The sequence below is a fragment of the Ascaphus truei genome, chromosome 12 (assembly GCF_040206685.1).
Source record: "Ascaphus truei isolate aAscTru1 chromosome 12, aAscTru1.hap1, whole genome shotgun sequence".
Classification (NCBI taxonomy): Eukaryota; Metazoa; Chordata; class Amphibia; order Anura; family Ascaphidae; genus Ascaphus; species Ascaphus truei.
The window spans coordinates 22,823,953-22,845,936 of NC_134494.1; the positions used below are offsets into that span (position 1 = coordinate 22,823,953).

General features: G+C 49.4%; 1 protein-coding gene across 5 annotated transcripts in view; it reads right to left on the reverse strand.

Moving 5' to 3' along the window:
- The window catches only part of VWCE (von Willebrand factor C and EGF domains), a 57,949-nt gene extending 38,597 nt beyond the window's left edge, over positions 1-19,352 (reverse strand). For 2 of the 5 annotated variants that reach the window (XM_075566998.1, XM_075566999.1), the window contains exons 1-5: positions 18,521-19,352; positions 4,982-5,076; positions 1,041-1,130; positions 894-944; positions 221-340 (exon numbers count right to left, since the gene is read on the reverse strand). In XM_075566998.1, coding sequence (XP_075423113.1) covers positions 221-340; positions 894-944; positions 1,041-1,130; positions 4,982-5,076; positions 18,521-18,627 — 463 coding nt within the window. In that variant the 5' untranslated portion in view covers positions 18,628-19,352. The remainder of the gene's footprint in view (positions 1-220; positions 341-893; positions 945-1,040; positions 1,131-4,981; positions 5,077-18,520) is intronic. The other 3 variants (XM_075567000.1, XM_075566996.1, XM_075566997.1) reach the window with 3 other exon arrangements.
- Between the last annotated feature and the right edge of the window lie 2,632 nt (positions 19,353-21,984).

The following is a 21,984-nucleotide window of genomic DNA, read 5'->3' on the forward strand; positions in this document are numbered from 1 at the left end:
TGTGCTGTGTACGCTACATAGGAAAATGTTATTCATTTACAGTATATACCTTCGATTAAGTGCCAACGGTTGTGGAAATAGCTATAATACTACAGGTGCACTATATATTTTAGTGTTTTCTCCAAAGAGGTCCCCTCAAGAGCTGTCCTGCCACATGGTGGGGAGAGAAGGGGTCATTTACATTCGCAGGGTCGATTTTGATAGAAATGTGCCAACTTACCATAACAGCTTTTCCCATCTTTTCCAAGACTGTAACCATGGAAACAGCTACACACAGGAGCGCCATTCGCCAATTTACAGTTCTGATCACACAGGGCCGATACACAGGCGAGTGGAAGACCTGCAGGCAACAAGACACCATGTTAGACTATCCATAAGAGAGGTCAGTGCTTGCTCTCTTCTAACAGTTCCCATCGTGTATTTGTGTCCTCGCTGGTCCCTCCTCATCTTCCTGCTCTAGGTTCAAAGGATGATCTCTTCATCTGTTACTTGGATAACTGTAGTAATAACTGTAGTAATTCTCGAGCTAATACATGCCAACGAGCGCTGACCTCCCGAGATGCGTGCATTTATCAGACCAAAACCAATCCGGGCTTGCCCGGCCGCTTTGGTGACTCTAGATAACTTCGGGACGATCGCATATAATGGTCACATTTATCAGTCTAGTATCTGTCTATCCCACTAACCGTCCTATTTAACATTGTGAGAACATTTTAACAATGCATTCCCCTATGAGCTGATACTGTAAAGACTGTATTCTTGGTTGGATCCTCTGGTCAAAATGTGATGGTACTGGGTGGATTATAAATCCTTCTAAAATACAGTCCAAAGAGCATTATCCCAAAGTTTAATAAATGTAGACACTCAGACTTGGCTTGGATCTCATACTGTACCCCACTCACCTTTGTCTTCCAGGTCCCTCTCATGTTCCCCGGCAAAGCCATCTGAAATAAGATGAGCACCAAATTAGCAGACTGTACAGGACCAGGAGTGACGGTGTCATGGACCCATGGATATACCTTGCAATCAGACATCATTACCTGCGCAGGTGACACCTTGCTGACCATCTCTGCAAGAACACACATTGGGGGCAATACAGAACCCACTGCCACAACCAAAGGAGCAGAGGGCTGGAGGAAGGGGAGAGAGATTTAGCATGTTACAGAACATCTTGACATCTCAACAGAGCTCATCCACGGGCTCTACAAACTGTTGCAACGAAGAGGTTAACACTCATAGCAGAGTTTTAATGGCATACTTGGGTTTCTTGCCATATAATATATTGGGTTGGGACTGCAACAGTCTTATTATTCTCAAACACATGACAGCTGGCCATTGTCCAAGGCAGGATAGAGCCTGTGACTAGGAGGGTGTGATCATTTTGGCCTGTAGGGGTTGAGATACCCAACCTGGTCTTTTTATTGTGGTAAGAGACCAATATATCATGATCTTTCTGCGTATCAATGATTAGGTTTGACTACTGAATGAATGGGATCTAAGTGGCTTATTCTATATCCCCCAATCTGTCCAATTCATGGAATTGCAGGCAAAATTGCCTAATATGCCCTTTGGCAGATGTATTTTAATCAGCCCTAGTTAGGAGAAAAATGCTTCACAGTATATTGAGAAGAAACCCACTGTAAGAGCACAATGGATGCCTACAAATGATGGAGTCTGACTGGTAACCTCACATGGGGTTATGACAATAGTTTAAAAGGGCACATGGCTTTATACAGTAGGTGTCATGGGAGACCAGCACTCTTTCACGGGATCAAGGATTCACATAGGGCCGGATGGTCTGCAAAGCCCCTACCATTGCCTGGCATTCTTGTCTAGCATAGGCAACCTCCCAGTCAAACCGACCACGGAGGGGGCGATCATGTGATTCGGGCACAGCACAAGGGAGCCAGGGAGGGGGCAAGTCAGTCTGGGGTTAGGCCATCATGGTGGACTTCCCTGGGCTTAGCTCTCGGTGGAGGCTTCAAGGTTCTTGGAGCAATGGGTCTCGGATCTGTTGCAGAAATCTCTGGGGGTGTCTGTGCCGGCAAAACCTTGGCTCTGGCAATGGGAGACAAGACGCAAGCAGGGCTGCCTCTGGGTCTGCATAGCCACAGACAAATCTTCCCAGATCGTAGCCAAGTAAAACATCCATATCAAGTCCTGGGAGTATACATTCCGGATCCCTCGACCCGCTCCCCAATCGAGATGTACATGGGCCACTTGCAGGGATCAGGGTTATCCTAATTGCAACTTGATACGTATTCCAGGCAAAAGATGCTCAGGCCTAACCGGGTCAAACCAGAGTTACAGAGGCTCCGGTATTCATCGACCTGGTAGCCTTCTTGGTCCCAATGATCACTGGGCACAGGCACGGCTGCCTGGCATCAGGGGGCTCCTGGCGGATCGGGGTGACTCGTGTGCGGCTGTACCCCTCGGGGTCTCATGGGCAGGAGCTGGAGTTATTAGAGGGGCGATCTGGATCGCAGGGCAATGCTCCCACATCAGAGCTAGCCCCACGCAGGAGATCCAATGGCGACTTACAAATTAAAGGGAGATATATTGGGGGAATCCTTGATGGAGAAGGATTTAGGAGTGCTTGTAGACAGCAGGCTTAGCAATAGTGCCCAATGTCATGCAGTAGCTGCAAAGGCAAACAAGATCTTATCTTGCATCAAACGGGCAATGGATGGAAGGGAAGTAAACATAATTATTCCCCTTTACAAAGCATTAGTAAGACCACACCTTGAATATGGAGTACAATTTTGGGCACCAATCATAAGAAAAGACATTATGGAACTAGAGAGAGTGCGGAGAAGAGCCACCAAATTAATAAAGGGGATGGACATTCTAACTTATGAGGAGAGGCTAGCTAAATTAGATTTATTTACATTAGAAAAGAGGCGTCTAAGAGGGGTTATGATAACTATATACAAATATATTCAGGGACAATACAAGGAGCTTTCAAAAGAACTATTCATCCCACGGGCAGTACAAAGGACTCGGGGCCATCCCTTAAGGTTGGAGGAAAGGAAATTTCACCAGCAACAAAGGAAAGGGTTATTTACAGTAAGGGCAGTTAAAATGTGGAATTCATTACCCATGGAGACTGTGATGGTAGATACAATAGATTTGTTCAAAAAAAGGTTGGACATCTTTTTAGATGGGAAAGGTATACAGGGATATACCAAATAAGTATACATGGGAAGGATGTTGATCCAGGGATTAATCCGATTGCCAATTCTTGGAGTCAGGAAGGAATTAATTTTTCCCCTTAATGGGGTTTTTTGTTTGCCTTCCTCTGGATCAATAAGTATAGATATAGGATAAAGTATCTGTTGTCTAAATTTAGCATAGGTTGAACTTGATGGACGGAAGTCTTTTTTCAACCTCATCTACTATGTAACTATGTAATATGGTCCGAGAATAGGGGGAGGTGGAAGTAGAGCAATTCTTCCATAGGTGGTCCGGCTGATTGCAGCCATAGCATCGGCGCTGTGGGCTAAACTTGACAGGCTGGGATTGGAAGCTGGAGCACTCCCCCATGCTGCTTCTGGCTGAAGGGCTCTGCTGGTGGGGTCCGGAGCGGTTAGTAGGGGTCAGGCTACCATAAAATCCTCTGCCCTCTTGACAGTTTGTCGGGGCAGATCCGGCTCACCGCCGCAATTCATTTCCTTACCTCAGGGATGTAGTACAGTAAGTTCTGCTCTTTAAGGACTATGTCCAAGAGGCCCTTAAAAGGGGACACCTTACCATGAAGCACGGCTAGTTCCTTGGTCCAGGAAGAATACCGGGATGCCATTGTCTGGTTCGGGTCGTCTACCATCTGCAATGACTGCTGGAGGGATGCGGTGAGCTCTGAGGGTGACTGCAGTGTCTGTGACTCGTTGCCCTGCAGTCTCAAGGATTGAGACCCACTCAGTCCGAACTACCTTAGTAGCCCTGAGCCTGGTGATGCCACCGCTGTGCCACCAGAAAAGTCTGTCACGGGAGACAAGAACTCTTTCATGGGATCAAGCACCAGACCGGACACAGAGATCAAATAAACGTATATGACCGGAGCCAGCAGACACAACACAATATCACCGAAAGAGCTACCCTCACTCCACACAGGGAATACAGGGGGGATCCTAGCAGTCGTATGTGCCTAGCGCCACTGAAATGGCTCACTCGACGTAGCTTGCACTCCTGTGGGGGATCGGGAACTCCAGGCAGCGCTGAATGCAACTCGCAGCAGAGCAACTTTAAAACTACCGCTCGGGAATAGCAGGCAGCATCGGTTTCAGGAGTTTGGCACAACCTCAGAGTACATCGCTTAGTCCATCTCCATGCTATCCGCAGCAAGGTCTGCGAAGCTGAGATCAGCTGCCCCTTTTCTAGATTCCCCGTCTCCAGAGGAAGTCATGGAGAACGGGGCGGCAACCAATCACAGGTCAGATGCAGTGTGTTGGGCCAATCACAGAGCGAGGGCTCATCTGTGTTTGCCAATCCGGGCTGGGGGTGTGATGGGGAGGCTGAGGCAAGGAGGGCGGGCATTACAAACCAGCCAATGAGAACAGCGCCTACCTGCCCATGTTCACATTGCTGATTTGATATCTCCTGATGAGATAGGCTCCTCTCTGCCTGGGTAGACAATGGCTCCCAGATAGGAGACTGGCCCATCCCCACTATCCTTTTTACTCAACCTCCTCGTGGTAGCAGCTAAATCCAGATCTCTGGGTGTGCAGTCTGGGTAAGTGTATTACCAGCCTAGCACACCAAGGGAACAAAAAAACCATACAGGTACACAAGGACAAATACAATTCACAGAAAATAAAGGTTTACACATATACTATACATGAAACTAATATATTTGGCCAGATGAGCCACAATAGGATGTAAATACAGGGCAACCCTGTATATTTAGCCGGACGATAGGGCAATGGCTGGGCTAAACCTTTATTATAAGAGCCTCATTGCCCATATCGTCACAATAGGCACTTACGTTGGAGGCACAGCCCAGTACCAGGGGAGACTGTCCATCCTGGGCAGCATCCCCCTCCTATCCCCGAGTAGCAATGATGAGGTCCAGAGCGGAGCCTGGAAAGACACATGAAATGTACGTGTTAAGGGATTACACACACCTAAAATAATAATAGGAGGTTGGCACTTTAAAGCAAAAAAAAGTGGGCTTATTAAAAAAAGTTCAATGTTTTGGTGCCCAGTGAGACATTTATCAAGATTATATACACACACACAAACACATAGTTAGAGGGGACAAGTGCAGTAAGTACTGCAGCCCTCACTAAGTAATCGGGATGATGTATGAGTGCCTGAAGAAGGAGATCATGGCTCTTGGAAGTTGGATCTATCAAAAATTACACTATAAATTATTATCACAATCTCTTCCATTTATTGACTCATTACACAGCACAGTGCACACTACCTGCAGCACCACAAATGCACTTTGCACAATATTCTTTACTTCTTCCTTCATGAGTAAGACGCTAATCTGTTCCACCTCCCACACTGCAGTACAGGCATACCCCGCATTAACGTACGCAATGGGACCGGAGCATGTATGTAAAGCGAAAATGTACTTAAAGTGAAGCACTACCTTTTCCCACTTATCGATGCATGTACTGTACTGCAATCGTTATATACGTGCATAACTGATGTAAATAACGCATTTGTAACAGGCTCTATAGTCTCCCCGCTTGCGCACAGCTTTGGTATAGGTAGGGAGCCAGTATTGCTGTTCAGGACGTGATGACAGGCGCATGTGTGAGCTCTCGTTTGCCTATTGGGTGATATGTACTTACTCGTGAGTGTACTTAAAGTGAGTGTACTTAAAGCGGGGTATGCCTGTATATACATACGTCCCACTGACCTCCGACATCCGGTACACATACCTCTCACCTCCTCCTAATACACAGACATCAGGGACACATACTGTACCACTCTCCTCCTAATACACATACCTCTCACCTCATAATACAGAGACATCAGGGCCACATATTTCTCACCCCCTCCTAATACAACGACATCAGGGACACATACCTCTCACCTCCTAATACACAGATATCAGGGACAGATACCTGTCACCTCCTACTAATACAGAAATATCAGGGACACGTACCTGTCACCTCTCATTATACAGAGAGAGTATACGGGTGCTGTAATACAGAGCTAGGAGATATTATGGAAGAAATGCAATAGATCAGGACAGGGCTCAGTGAGTGACAGTGAGAGGATTCTCAGTGTGTGTGTAATATTGGTGCACAGTGAGTGTGTATACTAGTGGGTGTGAGTTAGTGCCGGTGGGTATCATGCACCGAGTATGTGTGTGTAATGCAGTATGTGTATGTGTGTGTGATGCAGTATGTGTGTCTGTGTGTGTCATGCAGTGTGGGGGTATCTGTGTGTAGCTAGGGATCCTCTCTAAATTTCCTTGTTAATATACTAACTGTTCACATAAGGACTCATCTATAAATGAAATTATCGTATACAATGTACTTATCTCCACATAATGCATTCTGTGTGTAATGCAGTAGGTGTGTCTGTGTGTAATGCAGTAGGTGTGTCTGTGTGTAATGCAGTAGGTGTGTCTGTGTGTAATGCAGTAGGCGTGTCTGTGTGTAATGCAGTAGGTGTGTCTGTGTGTAATGCAGTAGGTGTGTCTGTGTGTAATGCAGTAGGTATGTCTGTGTGATGCTGTGTGTCTGTGTGTGTCTATGTGTAATGCTGTTTGTGCCTGTGTGTGTGTAATGCAGGGCAGGTGTGTGTAAAGCAGTGGTGTGTTTGTGTAATTCAGTGGGGTGTTTGTGTGTAATGCAGTGGGGGGTGTCAGTGTGTAATGCAGTAGGTGTGTCTGTGTGTAATGCAGTAGGTGTGTCTGTGTGTAATGCAGTAGGTATGTCTGTGTGATGCTGTGTGTCTGTGTGTGTCTATGTGTAATGCTGTTTGTGCCTGTGTGTGTGTAATGCAGGGCAGGTGTGTGTGTAAAGCAGTGGTGTGTTTGTGTAATTCAGTGGGGTGTTTGTGTGTAATGCAGTGGGGGGTGTCAGTGTGTAATGCAGTAGGTGTGTCTGTGTGTAATGCAGTAGGTGTGTCTGTGTGTAATGCAGTAGGTATGTCTGTGTAATGCTGTGTGTCTGTGTGTGTCTATGTGTAATACTGTTTGTGTCTGTGTGTGTAATACTGTTTATGTCTGTGTGTGTAATGCAGTAGGCGTGTCTGTGTGTAATGCAGTAGGCGTGTCGGTGTGTAATGCAGTAGGCGTGTCTGTGTGTAATGCAGTAGGCGTGTTTGTGTGTAATGCAGTAGGCGTGTCTGTGTGTAATGCAGTAGGCGTGTCTGTGTGTAATGCAGTAGGCGTGTCTGTGTGTAATGCAGTAGGCGTGTTTGTGTGTAATGCAGTAGGCGTGTTTGTGTGTAATGCAGTAGGCGTGTCTGTGTGTAATGCAGTAGGTGTGTCTGTGTGTAATGTAGTAGGTGTCTATGTGTAATGCAGTAGGCGTGTCTGTGCGTAATGCAGTAGGCGTGTCTGTGTGTAATGCAGTAGGCGTGTCTGTGTGTAATGCAGTAGGCGTGTTTGTGTGTAATGCAGTAGGCGTGTCTGTGTGTAATGCAGTAGGCGTGTCTGTGTGTAATGCAGTAGGCGTGTCTGTGTGTAATGCAGTAGGCGTGTTTGTGTGTAATGCAGTAGGCGTGTTTGTGTGTAATGCAGTAGGCGTGTCTGTGTGTAATGCAGTAGGCGTGTCTGTGTGTAATGCAGTAGGTGTGTCTGTGTGTAATGCAGTAGGTGTCTGTGTGTAATGCAGTAGGCGTGTCTGTGTGTAATGCAGTAGGCGTGTTTGTGTGTAATGCAGTAGGCGTGTCTGTGTGTAATGCAGTAGGCGTGTCTGTGTGTAATGCAGTAGGCGTGTTTGTGTGTAATGCAGTAGGAATGTCTGTGTGTAATGCAGTAGGCGTGTTTGTGTGTAATGCAGTAGGCGTGTTTGTGTGTAATGCAGTAGGCGTGTCTGTGTGTAATGCAGTAGGTGTCTGTGTGTAATGCAGTAGGTGTGTCTGTGTGTAATGCAGTAGGTGTGTCTGTGTGTAATGCAGTAGGTGTGTCTGTGTGTAATGCAGTAGGTGTCTGTGTGTAATGCAGTAGGCGTGTCTGTGTGTAATGCAGTAGGCGTGTCTGTGTGTAATGCAGTAGGCGTGTCGGTGTGTAATGCAGTAGGCGTGTCTGTGTGTAATGCAGTAGGCGTGTCTGTGTGTAATGCAGTAGGCGTGTCTGTGTGTAATGCAGTAGGCGTGTCTGTGTGTAATGCAGTAGGCGTGTCTGTGTGTAATGCAGTAGGCGTGTCTGTGTGTAATGCAGTAGGTGTGTCGGTGTGTAATGCAGTAGGCGTGTCTGTGTGTAATGCAGTAGGCGTGTCTGTGTGTAATGCAGTAGGCGTGTCTGTGTGTAATGCAGTAGGTGTGTCTGTGTGTAATGCAGTAGGTGTGTCTGTGTGTAATGCAGTAGGTGTGTCTGTGTGTAATGCAGTAGGTGTCTGTGTGTAATGCAGTAGGTGTGTCTGTGTGTAATGCAGTAGGTGTGTCGGTGTGTAATGCAGTAGGCATGTCGGTGTGTAATGCAGTAGGCGTGTTTGTGTGTAATGCAGTAGGCGTGTCTGTGTGTAATGCAGTAGGCGTGTCTGTGTGTAATGCAGTAGGTGTGTCTGTGTGTAATGCAGTAGGTGTGTTTGTGTGTAATGCAGTAGGCGTGTCTGTGTGTAATGCAATAGGCGTGTTTGTGTGTAATGCAGTAGGTGTGTCTGTGTGTAATGCAGTAGGTGTGTCTGTGTGTAATGCAGTAGGCGTGTCTGTGTGTAATGCAGTAGGCGTGTCTGTGTGTAATGCAGTAGGTATGTCTGTGTGTAATGCAGTAGGTGTGTCTATGTGTAATGCAGTAGGTGTGTTTGTGTGTAATGCAGTAGGTGTGTCTGTGTGTAATGCAGTAGGCGTGTCTGTGTGTAATGCAGTAGGCGTGTCTGTGTGTAATGCAGTAGGCGTGTCTGTGTGTAATGCAGTAGGCGTGTCTGTGTGTAATGCAGTAGGCGTGTCTGTGTGTAATGCAGTAGGCGTGTCTGTGTGTAATGCAGTAGGCGTGTCTGTGTGTAATGCAGTAGGCGTGTCTGTGTGTAATGCAGTAGGTGTGTCTGTGTGTAATGCAGTAGGCGTGTTTGTGTGTAATGCAGTAGGCGTGTCTGTGTGTAATGCAGTAGGCGTGTCTGTGTGTAATGCAGTAGGCGTGTCTGTGTGTAATGCAGTAGGTGTGTCTGTGTGTAATGCAGTAGGCGTGTCTGTGTGTAATGCAGTAGGCGTGTCTGTGTGTAATGCAGTAGGCGTGTCTGTGTGTAATGCAGTAGGTGTGTCTGTGTGTAATGCAGTAGGCGTGTCTATGTGTAATGCAGTAGGCGTGTTTGTGTGTAATGCAGTAGGCGTGTCTGTGTGTAATGCAGTAGGCGTGTCTGTGTGTAATGCAGTAGGCGTGTCTGTGTGTAATGCAGTAGGCGTGTCTGTGTGTAATGCAGTAGGCGTATCTGTGTGTAATGCAGTAGGCGTGTCTGTGTGTAATGCAGTAGGCGTGTCTGTGTGTAATGCAGTAGGCGTGTCTGTGTGTAATGCAGTAGGCGTGTCTGTGTGTAATGCAGTAGGCGTGTCTGTGTGTAATGCAGTAGGCTTGTCTGTGTGTAATGCAGTAGGCGTGTCTGTGTGTAATGCAGTAGGCGTGTCTGTGTGTAATGCAGTAGGCGTGTCTGTGTGTAATGCAGTAGGCGTGTCTGTGTGTAATGTAGTAGGCGTGTCTGTGTGTAATGTAGTAGGCGTGTCTGTGTGTAATGCAGTAGGTGTCTGTGTGTAATGCAGTAGGTGTCTGTGTGTAATGCAGTAGGTGTGTCTGTGTGTAATGCAGTAGGTGTCTGTGTGTAATGCAGTAGGTGTGTCTGTGTGTAATGCAGTAGGTGTCTGTGTGTAATGCAGTAGGTGTGTCTGTGTGTAATGCAGTAGGTGTGTCTGTGTGTAATGCAGTAGGTGTGTCTGTGTGTAATGCAGTAGGCGTGTCTGTGTGTAATGCAGTAGGCGTGTCTGTGTGTAATGAAGTAGGCGTGTCTGTGTGTAATGCAGTAGGCGTGTCTGTGTGTAATGCAGTAGGCGTGTCTGTGTGTAATGCAGTAGGCGTGTTTGTGTGTAATGCAGTAGGCGTGTCTGTGTGTAATGCAGTAGGCGTGTCTGTGTGTAATGCAGTAGGCGTGTTTGTGTGTAATGCAGTAGGCGTGTTTGTGTGTAATGCAGTAGGCGTGTCTGTGTGTAATGCAGTAGGTGTCTGTGTGTAATGCAGTAGGTGTGTCTGTGTGTAATGCAGTAGGTGTCTGTGTGTAATGCAGTAGGTGTGTCTGTGTGTAATGCTGTAGGTGTGTCTGTGTGTAATGCAGTAGGTGTCTGTGTGTAATGCAGTAGGTGTGTCTGTGTGTAATGCAGTAGGTGTCTGTGTGTAATGCAGTAGGTGTGTCTGTGTGTAATGCAGTAGGTGTGTCTGTGTGTAATGCAGTAGGCGTGTCGGTGTGTAATGCAGTAGGCGTGTTTGTGTGTAATGCAGTAGGCGTGTCTGTGTGTAATGCAGTAGGCGTGTCTGTGTGTAATGCAGTAGGTGTGTCTGTGTGTAATGCAGTAGGTGTGTCTGTGTGTAATGCAGTAGGTGTCTGTGTGTAATGCAGTAGGTGTGTCTGTGTGTAATGCAGTAGGTGTCTGTGTGTAATGCAGTAGGTGTGTCTGTGTGTAATGCAGTAGGTGTGTCTGTGTGTAATGCAGTAGGTGTGTCTGTGTGTAATGCAGTAGGCGTGTTTGTGTGTAATGCAGTAGGCGTGTTTTTGTGTAATGCAGTAGGTGTGTCTGTGTGTAATGCAGTAGGTGTCTGTGTGTAATGCAGTAGGTGTGTCTGTGTGTAATGCAGTAGGTATCTGTGTGTAATGCAGTAGGTGTGTCTGTGTGTAATGCAGTAGGCGTGTCTGTGTGTAATGCAGTAGGCTTGTCTGTGTGTAATGCAGTAGGTGTTTGTGTGTAATGCAGTAGGCGTGTTTGTGTGTAATGCAGTAGGTGTGTCTGTGTGTAATGCAGTAGGTGTTTGTGTGTAATGCAGTAGGCGTGTTTATGTGTAATGCAGTAGGTGTGTCTGTGTGTAATGCAGTAGGCGTGTTTGTGTGTAATGCAGTAGGTGTGTCTGTGTGTAATGCAGTAGGTGTCTGTGTGTAATGCAGTAGGTGTGTCTGTGTGTAATGCAGTAGGTGTGTCTGTGTGTAATGCAGTAGGTGTGTCTGTGTGTAATGCAGTAGGTGTGTCTGTGTGTAATGCAGTAGGTGTGTCTGTGTGTAATGCAGTAGGCGTGTTTGTGTGTAATGCAGTAGGCGTGTTTGTGTGTAATGCAGTAGGCGTGTCTGTGTGTAATGCAGTAGGCGTGTCTGTGTGTAATGCAGTAGGCGTGTCTGTGTGTAATGCAGTAGGCGTGTCTGTGTGTAATGCAGTAGGCGTGTCTGTGTGTAATGCAGTAGGCGTATCTGTGTGTAATGCAGTAGGCGTGTCTGTGTGTAATGCAGTAGGCGTGTCTGTGTGTAATGCAGTAGGTGTGTGTGTGTAATGCAGTAGGTGTGTGTGTGTAATGCAGTAGGTGTCTGTGTGTAATGCAGTAGGCGTGTCTGTGTGTAATGCAGTAGGTGTATCTGTGTGTAATGCAGTAGGTGTGTGTGTGTAATGCAGTAGGTGTCTGTGTGTAATGCAGTAGGCATGTCTGTGTGTAATGCAGTAGGCGTATCTGTGTGTAATGCAGTAGGCGTGTGTGTGTGTAATGCAGTAGGTGTGTGTGTGTAATGCAGTAGGTGTGTCTGTGTGTAATGCAGTAGGTGTGTCTGTGTGTAATGCAGTAGGTGTGTCTGTGTGTAATGCAGTAGGTGTGTCTGTGTGTAATGCAGTAGGTATGTCTGTGTAATGTTGTGTGTCTGTGTGTGTCTATGTGTAATGCTGTTTGTGCCTGTGTGTGTGTGTGTAATGCAGGGCAGATGTGTGTGTAAAGCAGTGGGGTGTTTGTGTAATTCAGTGGGGTGTTTGTGTGTAATGCAGTGGGGGGTGTCTGTGTGTAATGCAGTAGGTATGTGTGTGTCTGTGTGTGTCTATGTGTAATACTGTTTGTGTCTGTGTGTGTGTAATGCAGTGTGTATGATGCAATGGGGTGTTTGTGTAACGCAGTGCGTGCAATGCAGTGGGGGGTGTCTGTGCGTAATGCAGTGGGGGGGTGTCTGTGCGTAATGCAGTGGGGAGTGTGTGTGTGTGTGCGTAATGCAGTGGGGTGTGTGTGTGTGCGTAATGCAGTGGGTGTGTCTGTGTGTAATGCAGTAGGCGTGTCTGTGTGTAATGCAGTGGGGTGTGTGTGTGTGCGTAATGCAGTGGGGGGGTGTCTGTGCGTAATGCAGTAGGCGTATCTGTGTGTAATGCAGTAGGCGTGTGTGTGTAATGCAGTAGGTGTGTGTGTGTAATGCAGTAGGTGTGTCTGTGTGTAATGCAGTAGGTGTGTCTGTGTGTAATGCAGTAGGTGTGTCTGTGTGTAATGCAGTAGGTGTGTCTATGTGTAATGCAGTAGGTGTGTCTGTGTGTAATGCAGTAGGTGTGTCTGTGTGTAATGCAGTAGGTATGTCTGTGTAATGCTGTGTGTCTGTGTGTGTCTATGTGTAATGCTGTTTGTGCCTGTGTGTGTGTAATGCAGGGCAGATGTGTGTGTAAAGCAGTGGGGTGTTTGTGTAATTCAGTGGGGTGTTTGTGTGTAATGCAGTGGGGGTGTCTGTGTGTAATGCAGTAGGTATGTGTGTGTCTGTGTGTGTCTATGTGTAATACTGTTTGTGTCTGTGTGTGTGTAATGCAGTGGGGTGTGTGTGTAATGCAGTAGGTGTGTCTGTGTGTAATGCAGTAGGTGTGTCTGTGTGTAATGCAGTAGGTGTGTCTGTGTGTAATGCAGTAGGTGTCTGTGTGTAATGCAGTAGGTGTGTCTGTGTGTAATGCAGTAGGTGTCTGTGTGTAATGCAGTAGGCGTGTCTGTGTGTAATGCAGTAGGCATGTCTGTGGGTAATAAAGTAGGCGTGTCTGTGTGTTATTATTTTAAGCTTTATTGTCATGTATTAATGTATTTATAGCTATGCAAGAGAGTGATCTAAACAGTGCAATCACCTATGCAAATAGAGAGAGAAAGGAACAGTGTAAGATTGGACAATTAAAGGACTGAAGGATCTATAAAGTGCTGTTACCCTACATGCATCTACGTCACTGAGGAAGCATTTAGCGAAACGCGTCTGACGGCTTTTTGGTCTTCACAAGCCACCATACAGAGGAGTAGAGTGGAATCCCAATTTGGCCAGTATCACCACCGGAGCGCATGCGCATGCGCGGAAGGCGGAAGCAGCAGCAAGGAGGTTGACGAATGGGAGAGAGACCAGGCTGTGCACAAGTCTGGGCAAACCACCCGATTTTCACCTACATCGCTGCACTACCATCCTATCTATTGGGACAGACTCCACGCGGACACCTAACCACCTGGGAGGAAGTCCGGCAGAGACTGAAAACTTCTCCTTTCTATGCCATTTTTAATGGCCGCTTGTGAGTTGGCAATCTCTTTTTTAATCAATTTTGTTTAATAAACGGTATTATACTATGTTTTCCCTGTCTTCCCCCCTTTTCCCTGACATCACACTAAGAAGCACACACTATACCCAAGGTGGATCCTGGTGTTTCAATGTAAGTGTGCCTCCTATATATCTCATTCCCAGCATACTACTGTGATTTAACCTTTCCTGATTGTGGTCCCTCTGTCTGTTTTATATTGCATGTGTCCTGGAAATCTGAGTGAAACACCGCGCCGGAGGATCCCCCCCCCTCTTCTTTTCTGTGTCTGTGTGTAATGCAGTAGGTGTGTCTGTGTGTAATGCAGTAGGTGTGTCTGTGTGTAATGCAGTAGGTGTGTCAGTGTAAAATGCAGTAGGTGTGTCTGTGTGTGTCTATGTGTAAAGCTGTTTGTGTCTGTGTGTGTGTAATGCAGTGTGTATGATGCAATGGGGTGTTTGTGTAACGCAGTGCGTGCAATGCAGTGGGGGGTGTCTGTGCGTAATGCAGTGGGGGGGTGTCTGTGCGTAATGCAGTGGGGAGTGTGTGTGTGTGTGCGTAATGCAGTGGGGTGTGTGTGTGTGCGTAATGCAGTGGGTGTGTCTGTGTGTAATGCAGTAGGCGTGTCTGTGTGTAATGCAGTGGGGTGTGTGTGTGTGCGTAATGCAGTGGGGGGGGGGTGTCTGTGCGTAATGCAGTGGGGGGGTGTCTGTGCGTAATGCTGTGGGGGGGGTGTCTGTGCGTAATGCAGTGGGGGGGTGTCTGTGCGTAATGCAGTGGGGGGGTGTCTGTGCGTAATGCAGTGGGGGGTGTGTCTGTGCGTAATGCAGTGGGGGGGGGGGTGTCTGTGCGTAATGCAGTGGGGGGGTGTCTGTGTGTAATGCAGTGGGGGGGGTGTCTGTGCGTAATACCGGGGGGGGGGGTGTCTGTGCGTAATGCAGTGGGGGGTGTCTGTGCGTAATGCAGTAGGGTGTGTCTGTGCGTAATGCAGTGGGGGTGTGTGTGCGTAATGCAGTGGGGGGTGTCTGTGCGTAATGCAGTGGGGGGTGTCTGTGCGTAATGCAGTGGGGGGGTGTCTGTGCGTAATGCAGTGGGGGGGTCTGTGCGTAAGGCAGTGGGGGGTGTCTGTGCGTAAGGCAGTGGGGGGTGTCTGTGCGTAATGCAATGGGGGGTGTCTGTGCGTAATGCAGTGGGGGGTGTGTGCGTAATGCAGTGGGGGTGTGTGTGCGTAATGCAGTGGGGTGTGTCTGTGCGTCATGCAGTGGGGGGTGTCTGTGCGTAATGCAGTGGGGGGGTGTCTGTGCGTAATGCAGTGGGGGGGGGTGTCTGTGCGTAATGCAGTGGGGCGTGTCTGTGCGTAATGCAGTGGGGGGGTCTGTGCGTAAGGCAGTGGGGGGTGTCTGTGCGTAATGCAATGGGGGGTGTCTGTGCGTAATGCAGTGGGGGGTGTCTGTGCGTAATGCAATGGGGGGTGTCTGTGCGTAATGCAGTGGGGGGTGTCTGTGCGTAATGCAGTGGGGGGGGGGGTGTCTGTGCGTAATGCAGTGGGGGGGGGGGTGTCTGTGCGTAATGCAGTGAGGGGTGTGTCTGTGCGTAATGCAGTGGGGGTGTCTGTGCGTAATGCAGTGGGGGTGTCTGTGCATAATGCAGTGGGGGGGGGTGTCTGTGCGTAATGCAGTGGGGGGTGTCTGTGCGTAATGCAGTGGGGGGGTGTCTGTGCGTAATGCAGTGGGGGGGGTGTCTGTGCGTAATGCAGTGGGGGGTGTCTGTGCGTAATGCAGTGGGGGGTGTCTGTGCGTAATGCAGTGGGGGGGTGTCTATGCGTAATGCAGTGGGGGTGTCTGTGCGTAATGCAGTGAGGGGTGTGTCTGTGCGTAATGCAGTGGGGGGTGTCTGTGCGTAATGCAGTGGGGGGGGTGTCTATGCGTAATGCAGTGGTGGTGTCTGTGCGTAATGCAGTGGGGGGTGTATGTGCGTAATGCAGTGGGGGGGTGTCTGTGCGTAATGCAGTGGGGGGGTGTCTGTGCGTAATGCAGTGGGGGGTGTCTGTGCATAATGCAGTGGAGGGGGTGTCTGTGCGTAATGCAGTGGGGGGGTGTCTGTGCGTAATGCAGTGGGGGGTGTCTGTGCATAATGCAGTGGGGGGGGTGTCTGTGCGTAATGCAGTGGGGGGTGTCTGTGCGTAATGCAGTGGGGGGGTGTCTGTGCGTAATGCAGTGGGGGGGTGTCTGTGCGTAATGCAGTGGGGGGTGTGTCTGTGCGTAATGCAGTGAGGGGTGTGTCTGTGCGTAATGCAGTGGGGTGTGTCTGTGCGTAATGCAGTGGGGGGGTGTCGGTGCGTAAGGCAGTGGGGGGGGTCTGTGCGTAATGCAGTGGGGGGTGTCTGTGCATAATGCAGTGGGGGGGTCTGTGCGTAAGGCAGTGGGGGGTGTCTGTGCGTAAGGCAGTGGGGGGTGTCTGTGCGTAAGGCAGTGGGGGGGGTCTGTGCGTAAGGCAGTGGGGGGTGTCTGTGCGTAAGGCAGTGGGGGGTGTGTCTGTGCGTAATGCAGTGGGGGGGGTGTCTGTGCGTAATGCAGTGAGGGGTGTGTCTGTGCGTAATGCAGTGGGGGTGTGTGTGCGTAATGCAGTGGGGGGTGTCTGTGCGTAATGCAGTGGGGGTGTGTGTGCGTAATGCAGTGGGGGGTGTCTGTGCGTAATGCAGTGGGGGGTGTCTGTGCGTAATGCAGTGGGGGGTGTCTGTGCGTAAGGCAGTGGGGCGTGTCTGTGCGTAAGGCAGTGGGGGGTGTCTGTGCGTAAGGCAGTGGGGGGGTGTCTATGCGTAAGGCAGTGGGGGGTGTCTGTGCGTAAGGCAGTGGGGGGTGTCTGTGCGTAATGCAGTGGGGGGTGTCTGTGCGTAATGCAGTGGGGGGTGTCTGTGCGTAATGCAGTGGGGGGGTGTCTGTGCGTAATGCAGTGGGGGGGTGTCTGTGCGTAATGCAGTGGGGGGGTGTCTGTGCGTAATGCAGTGGGGGGGTGTCTGTGCGTAATGCAGTGGGGGTGTCTGTGCGTAATGCAGTGGGGGGTGTGTCTGTGCGTAATGCAGTGGGGGGGGTGTCTGTGCGTAATGCAGTGGGGGGGGTGTCTGTGCGTAATGCAGTGGGGGGTGTCTGTGCGTAATGCAGTGGGGGGGTGTCTGTGCGTAATGCAGTGGGGGGGGTGTCTGTGCGTAATGCAGTGGGGGGTGTCTGTGCGTAATGCAGTGGGGGGGTCTGTGCGTAATGCAGTGGGGGTGTCTGTGCATAATGCAGTGGGGGGGTCTGTGCGTAAGGCAGTGGGGGGTGTCTGTGCGTAATGCAGTGGGGGGGGGGGTGTCTGTGCGTAATGCAGTGGGGGGGGTGTCTGTGCGTAATGCAGTGAGGGGTGTGTCTGTGCGTAATGCAGTGGGGGTGTCTGTGCGTAATGCAGTGGGGGGTGTCTGTGCGTAATGCAGTGGGGGGTGTCTGTGCGTAATGCAGTGGGGGGTGTCTGTGCGTAATGCAGTGGGGGGGGGGTGTCTGTGCGTAATGCAGTGGGGTGTGTCTGTGCGTAATGCAGTGGGGGGGGTGTCTGTGCGTAATGCAGTGGGGGGGTGTCTGTGCGTAATGCAGTGGGGGGGGGGTGTCTGTGCGTAATGCAGTGGGGGGTGTCTGTGCATAATGCAGTGGGGGGGGTGTCTGTGCGTAATGCAGTGGGGGGTGTCTGTGCATAATGCAGTGGGGGGGTGTCTGTGCGTAATGCAGTGGGGGGGTGTCTGTACGTAATGCAGTGGGGGGGGTGTCTGTGCGTAATGCAGTGGGGGGGGTGTCTGTGCGTAATGCAGTGAGGGGTGTGTCTGTGCGTAATGCAGTGGGGGTGTGTGTGCGTAATGTAGTGGGGGGTGTCTGTGCGTAATGCAGTGAGGGTGTGTGTGCGTAATGCAGTGGGGGTGTCTGTGCGTAATGCAGTGGGGGGTGTCTGTGCGTAATGCAGTGGGGGGTGTCTGTGCGTAAGGCAGTGGGGGGTGTCTGTGCGTAAGGCAGTGGGGCGTGTCTGTGCGTAAGGCAGTGGGGGGTGTCTATGCGTAAGGCAGTGGGGGGTGTCTGTGCGTAAGGCAGTGGGGGGTGTCTGTGCGTAAGGCAGTGGGGGGTGTCTGTGCGTAATGCAGTGGGGGGTGTCTGTGCGTAATGCAGTGGGGGGTGTCTGTGCGTAATGCAGTGGGGGGTGTCTGTGCGTAATGCAGTGGGGGGGTGTCTGTGCGTAATGCAGTGGGGGGGTGTCTGTGCGTAATGCAGTGGGGGGGTGTCTGTGCGTAATGCAGTGGGGGGTGTCTGTGCGTAATGCAGTGGGGGGTGTCTGTGCGTAATGCAGTGGGGGGTGTGTCTGTGCGTAATGCAGTGAGGGGTGTGTCTGTGCGTAATGCAGTGGGGGGGGTGTCTGTGCGTAATGCAGTGGGGGGGTGTCTGTGCGTAATGCAGTGGGGGGGTGTCTGTGCGTAATGCAGTGGGGGGGTGTCTGTGCGTAATGCAGTGGGGGGGTGTCTGTGCGTAATGCAGTGGGGGGGTGTCTGTGCGTAATGCAGTGGGGGGGTGTCTGTGCGTAATGCAGTGGAGGGGGTGTCTGTGCGTAATGCAGTGGGGGTGTCTGTGCGTAATGCAGTGGGGGGGTGTCTGTGCGTAATGCAGTGGGGGGGTGTAATACAGTGGGTGTCTGTTTGTGTGACTGGAAGTTTATATGTTCGAAGTGTGTGTGTGTGTGTGTGTGTGTGTGTGTGTGTGTGTGTGTGTGTGTGTGTGTGTGTGTGTGTGTCTGGATGTTTATATGCGGGTGTCAGTGGATGTCTGTGGGTCAGAGTATCTGTTTCAATATACAGTACCTCTGTGCTGTCAAAGTTGGTGGCTTCTTCCTTCCAGAATAAACTCTCCCTTCTCTCCCAGAAAAGAACAGCAGAAAGCAGGACACCCCCAACCAGAACGGGATCATGATGCACAGCGAGCCAGCCCCAAATCCAGTGGCCAATAGAGAATGTGATCTCTCTGCTTTTTCTGCTTCTGTCTGTCTGACTGTATCTGTTACCTCTCTGCCAATGTGTCTCTCTGTTTTCCCTTACTCTGTCTCAATATTTGCCTCTATTTTTCTCCCTTGTCCTCTCTGTCCCTCTCTCCTCTCACTTTCTCTCCCTCTCCTTGTCCTCTCTGTCCCTCCTCTCACTTTCTCTCCCTCTCCTTGTTCTCTCTGCTTCTGACTTTTTCTCCCCTTTTCTAGATCTCTAACTCGACCCTCTCTCAATACCTCTCTTACTTCCCCTCTTCTGTGTCCTTTCCTCTTCCCCCCTCTCCAAGTCTCTCTCTGTCACTTTCCTTCTTATCTCTGACTTTTGGTGTCTCTTTTCTTCTCTCTCTCTGTTTATCTACCCCTCTCTTTGTCTCCAGCTTGGTGTCACCTCTCTCTACCACCTTCTCAAACTCTCCCCTTTCTCACTGTCTTTAGTTTTCTGTCCCTCTCCTTATCTAACTCTCTTCTCTCGCTCTCTCTCTCTCTTTGACTCAGTCTCTGTCTCTCTCTCACCCAGTCTCTCCCTCTGTGCTATACTGATGAAGTTGATGGGATAGGAGCCCCATACATCATAATAAGAAGGAAGCGGCCCCACATCTGGCAAAGCTTTCTATCCGCTCCCAGATGTCACTGTGCCTGATCTGCCAAGATTGCGTGTGTCTATATCTGGTCTGTGTGACTGTGTGTTTGTAACCAGTGTTTATTTTCAGCTTGTGGGTGTTTGCGCACACATTACTACTTTACAAGTTATGCACCAAACTACGCCTGTTGCAAAAAACAGCATCAGATTTCTCCTTTACGAAACACATCAACACAAGTTGACTTTTTCTCTTTGATAAATACAGCTCTGCAACACAGAACGTGGATACCAAGTTTAGAAACTAGTTGGATCATCTGAGACAGAACTGTATTATGGGCCAGTAATTTCGGCGTATTTAGGGTCAGGAATACTATCTGCCTTTGGATGTTAAGTATGTTTTGGTGTAAAAAGCCAAGTCCCCCCCTCCCCCTCTTTGCACAGACTTGTCTCCTCTTCCATGATAATTTCTTACTATTTGTTTGCTTGGGAACACATCTGGAATGAATCACCAGCCCGTGGCCACAGGCACTATCCTCTGCTCTCCTTGCAGACCCCATAACTTGCACACGAAAAGGCTAAATTAAGTGCAGCTCTCTGCTGCCCTCAGTGTGTGGATCACGCAGTCCACACAAAGGGCTCTTAACAAAACGTTCAGAAGCTTCCAGGAATGTTATTCCCCCCCCCCCTACCAAGACCTACTTTGTACCGCAATTTAATGGAAAGAGAGAACGGGTGTCAATATGCAGAGAATCATCTGCAGATATCAAGAGGCAACCATTAAAAGAACCTTATTTTCTGCAAAGAGGGTGTTAAAGTGTGTGTGGCCCCTGCTCCAAATATATGTATACTGTGAACAATACAGAATTAGGATGCGCTTATAGTGTCGGCGACAGCGACACAAGGTCGCGTCAAAACAAATGCATTGCCGCCGTCGCGTGCGCTTATAGTAAGCGCGACGGAGCGACGGCTTGGTCACGATCCCTGGAAGTCATCTCAATTTGATTTTTCCAGCGACGGCAGCCTGACGTCGCCGTCACTATAAGCGTAGCCTTGATCTGCTCCATCTATCACATGTTGCGATGAGGAATAGGAGACACTGTCCCTGAACTGCCTGGCAACACATGACAGGAGATATGGGATTGTATAAGAAGAAAGCCAGATAGAATGTTGAAACAAATGGTCAGTTTGAGAGACACCGAGGGAGTCCTACTGCCATTCTGAGACCAGACACAGAGATAGGTGGTGCCAGTCTGAGAGGCACACAGAGACAGCCCACGGAACAGCGAGAGGGGCGTAAGAGACAACCTGACACTCTCAGATGGTGAAAGAGGAGGCTTGTAGGAGACTGTTAGCCAAGAAGAGAGTGAGAGACAACAGGAGAAACACATCCTCTACACACAAAGCGAGAGGAGAAGAGCCCACAGTAAGAGAGATCCAGGTATTTGCTGGGCTGTTAGAGACCGAGTGACAGACAGCCAGGAGGCCTTTTCCTGCAACACGAGTATCCTTTGTGTATTACACACACCTCACAAATGTTTCGCCCTTAATAGGCCTGCAACGCAACTACACGCTATTTTGAGAAAGCAGCTTCTAGGCAATGCTGGCAATAATATTGGCCTAAGGGGCTTCTACATTGGACACTGGGACTAGTATAAGGGACAATAGCACAGCGTCCAAATTTATTGTGTAATGTATATGTATATATATATATATACCTCAACCCCGTTATAACGCGATTCGTTACAACGCGAATCCGCTTATAGCGCGATGCAAGCGTGGCTCCCAATTTTCGTATTTATGAATACTTTATAACACGATTATTGGTGTCTTAAATACTTTATTGTAAAATGCATACAATTGTACATTATTTCTAACCTCTCCCCTTGCTCCTCCAGTGCCCTCTGGCTAGCGTGGTCTCTCCCCCACGCTTTCCTTCCTGCCTGTCAGCAATCCCTGCAATCCTATTCGTTCCCTGGAGTCAGGTGGCTTCGCTGAGGCTCCTGGGGGTTGCAGTTTACTGATGAGCCTCCTGGTGATTGGCCAGCCGTTCGCGCGCTTTTCACTGCGCATGCGCGACTTCCTCAGGGCCTCCCGTCGCGCATTGGTACTGCGCATGCGCGACACACAACATGGCGGCGCCCTGTACTATCGGGCCGCCGCGGAACGCTCCCTGCACAGCCCCCACCTTCCAAATGTGCCGCAGATCTACTGTGCGACCCTGACAGCGCACGTGATCACCCCCTACAGCGGAGGTACAGACAGAGAGCCAGGGAACACCACTACAGAACTATAGCCCTATTTCTTACCAGGACTTCATTTATATATGTACGAGTGTGTATGTGTGTTGTTGTCTATATATAAGTTTATTCTTGAACGTATGTATAAGTTTGTGTGCGTTTGTGTGTATAGGTGCGTGTTTATGCTTATGTATGCATTGATACATGCGCATGTATCTGCTTGTGTGAATGTGTGTTAAGGGATCATCTGCATATATTTTTGTCTGTATATGAGCGTATGCTTTTGTGGTAGATGTCTAAAGTATGTGGGTCTGTGTGTGGCTACATGTGCGTGGTGCATGTTAATGAATGTATTATTTGTGGGTGGATGCAAGTTTGTGTGTGTGTGTGTGTGTGTGTGTGTGTGTGTGTGTGTGTGTGTGTGTATGTATGTGTATGTGTGTGTCAGGGGTGAATGAGGAAAACAAT